Source organism: Branchiostoma belcheri, unplaced genomic scaffold (genome assembly GCF_001625305.1).
Source record: "Branchiostoma belcheri isolate BF01 breed outbred unplaced genomic scaffold, Haploidv18h27 scaffold14, whole genome shotgun sequence".
Lineage (NCBI taxonomy): Eukaryota > Metazoa > Chordata > Leptocardii > Amphioxiformes > Branchiostomatidae > Branchiostoma > Branchiostoma belcheri.
In genome coordinates, this window is record NW_017802824.1 from 2312992 (window position 1) to 2316127 (window position 3136).

Consider the following 3136-nt stretch of genomic DNA (forward strand, 5'->3'; position numbering starts at 1 on the left):
GGCTAACTACTAGTATCAGATCGACACATTTACGTGTTGACTAGCCTCTTTCACAGACTTGTGCGGCGGTCGCGCTAACTTTTTTGGGGGAGTGGCACTAGTTTTGCCGAGGAGGGAGCTCTAGTTTGGGGGCCGGCATGCCCTTTTCCGTAGAGCGTAATAGGCCGTTTCAATTCCACGTAGAGCGTAGACGGAGCGCTCTAATTCAACGTACATGTAGAGCGTAATTGGCGCATTTTGCGTAGTGCGTAATTCGCCGTTTTATTTTACGTAATGCGTTTTAGCCCGGAATTTATCGTAAAGCGGAATGGGGGAGGCTTCTTGCGTAATGCGTAGCTGGCTCTCAAATTTTAGCGTAGAGCGCCCCCCCCCCCCAATGCAGGCCCTTCAGTTTGGGCGGCTAAACTGACCCTCCGCGGCAAAACTCGGGTGGCTCCCCCGAAAAAAAATTAACGCCGCCGCCGCACAAGTCTTCCAAGGAGGTTACACTTCTGACAGCAGTACTCACCCAAGTCCAAGGGCTCGTCCTGTATGGGGCTGCTGCGGATCCCTTTGCTGTCGGCATTGTTGTTGTTGGCGTCCCCTGCGCCGGTGTAAATCCTCGTCTTGCTCCCCTGAAGTTTACCCAAAGCCTTGTCCGCAAAGTCCGAAACTCCGTTCAAAAGCTCCTTCCTACGCGACTCCGTGAGGTCCAACCGCCCGGTCTTTTCACGGAGATCCAGAAGCTTTTCACGAAGATTTTTGACTTCTTGTGTCGACTTTTTGACTTCTTCTGAACTGAACTGTGTAGAAGTTTGCATATCGAAATACCACATTTTAGTTATTTCTAATAAATGGCCGCGCGGTTTGGCACAAATAGGCTCAAAGGAAGTTTCACGTACGGAACCACCGCAAATAACTGTGCTCACTGCTCAGCCAGAAAGAAATGCTCACTGTTCGGAGCTGAGTTGTGCTATTTCTAGCCCTGCGTCGTGACTACACCTGACATACCACACACAGACTACCATAGCTTAGTACTTGGAAATACACGGGTTTGGTAATACAATGTACGTCACTTCCTGTTCAGCCCTGGCAGTTGAGTTGTTTCTAGCACTACACCTGACAAGAAACACACCCACACACAGACTACTGTAGCTTAGTACTTGGAAATGCACGGGTTTGGTACGAGTAATACAATGTACGTACGTCACTTCCTGTTCCGCCCTGGCAGTTCTGTTGTAGCCTGCGGACGTGTGTATAACTGTAACAAAGTGTTTTCCCGGTAGGAATGACTGTTACTGAACGGTTGACCGCAAACCTACCCCTTCATGGACGTCACGAAGAAAGACTGACAAGCTAAGAATAAATAATATGACGTTATGTAAACGTGGGCGGATAATGGTGTAATTTGTTAGGTTTAGCTATGGGGTTATGCTGCTCAACTAGAGCGGGGCTATCATTGACCCTCATTATTTAATGAACTGTACAATCATTCATCCTGTCAGTGAGCAAGGTACAGTACAGACTAGGTTACAGCAAAATAACGGATTGTATATACATGCTACGTACACAGCCGGTGACTGTTAAAACCCTTGTCCTGCGGGACCCATACATAAATGGGTTGCACACACAGTACCATCTATATAGTAGGGCTGCGTACCTAAACGTAACATCAGGTACAGGTACAGGTACTGGTACAGAGGTTTAGGTACAGGTCCGGACCTGTACCTGTACCTGAACAATTTGACAAATTAACACGTGTTCTTCACTTTTTCAATCATGACACAGAAACAATAATAAAGTGTTGGAGGGAAGGGAAAATGACTGACCTCTGACCTGATTTGAGTTTGTTGACCAATCACAACCCTGGATCAGCCACACTCTCGCGATGTCTCGTGAGACTGAGGATCTCAAATCAATCGACGGTGTTTACGTCTTTTCCAGTGCTAATTTTTCGTCTTTGTGGTAGGATTTACCTATCTTTAGTCATATACATGGTGTAAACTAGCTATTTCGGTATATACTCGTTACTTCATGATCCGGTATTTTGGACCTGTACCGAAACGATTTTTACGGTATTGGACCGGTACAGTGTACCGGTCCGCAGCCCTAGTATATAGTGCCTACTCTCCAAGCAGAGGTTTGGGTTTTGGGGGTATTTTTAGCGTGTTTTTAGGCTTTTTTATCGGGGTTTCTCTTTCAGTGCAAAAGAGAAACCCCGATAAAAAAGCCTAAAAACACGCTAAAAATACCCCCAAAACCCAAACCTCTGCTTGTAGAGTATATAGTGCCCTGTGTATGTACCATTTGGGGGTGTTTCTTGTGCAACGCATCAAACCGCAGCGAAATGCAACGAATGCGGAAGTAACTGCACCGGCGCCGCGCGTCAAAAAAAAAAAAGTCAGGGGTCTATGACCTGGTTAAGACTTCAACTTACTTGAAAATAACACCGAAGGGCGGTTATACCAGCTAAACAGATACAGATACATGATCAAACTAGCACTAGCTCTATAGTCTATTGACTTCTCATCGCCTCTTTGTGATGATAAAAAGGTAAGAATAAATGCATGTACGTTTTTGGATCAGTGGTTTGTCTAAGTTACTTAGAAATGAGAATTTGACTGCATTTCTTAGGTGTATAAAGTAGGGAAACATAGATATTATCATTCTATTAAGTCACAGTTGACTTTTTCGTTGTACAAGCTACATTTCTACATGTACTACTCTCCAAGCAGAGATATGGGGGTTATTTTAGTTTTGGCGTGTTTTAGTCTTTTTATCGGGCTTTGCTGGTATATTTTTGTTGGACTGGTACAAAAATGATACAAAATGATTGGTGTGGCATTTAAAATAAGGCGTCAAAAAGCAGGATCAAAATTCCCACCCGGCGCCCGGAGCCCGCACAGGAGGCTAGGGTATGCTGAGAAGATGTCGTTGCTGAATTGTGGTAGCACGTCGGCAGAACGTACTGCGCCTGCGCAGAACCCTGGATTTTCGCGTTTTCGTTGGATTTTTGGTCAACGTTGCATCAGAATTTTCACTGTTGCAGAGGATATTCTTTCTGACATAACATTTGGAAACTACTGTCGAAATGCTAACCTTATATGAGCGAATACGACCTTATATGAGACATTCTGCCGAAGTGCTATGTACAATA

The 3136-nt window shown here is 45.1% G+C and overlaps 1 protein-coding gene across 1 annotated transcript in view; it reads right to left on the reverse strand.

The window, feature by feature from the left end:
• LOC109464609 (tyrosine decarboxylase 2-like) overlaps positions 1–1078 on the reverse strand; it is a 9822-nt gene extending 8744 nt beyond the window's left edge. The window contains exon 1 of the mRNA XM_019761620.1: positions 509–1078. Coding sequence (XP_019617179.1) covers positions 509–815 — 307 coding nt within the window. The 5' untranslated portion in view covers positions 816–1078. The remainder of the gene's footprint in view (positions 1–508) is intronic.
• Between the last annotated feature and the right edge of the window lie 2058 nt (positions 1079–3136).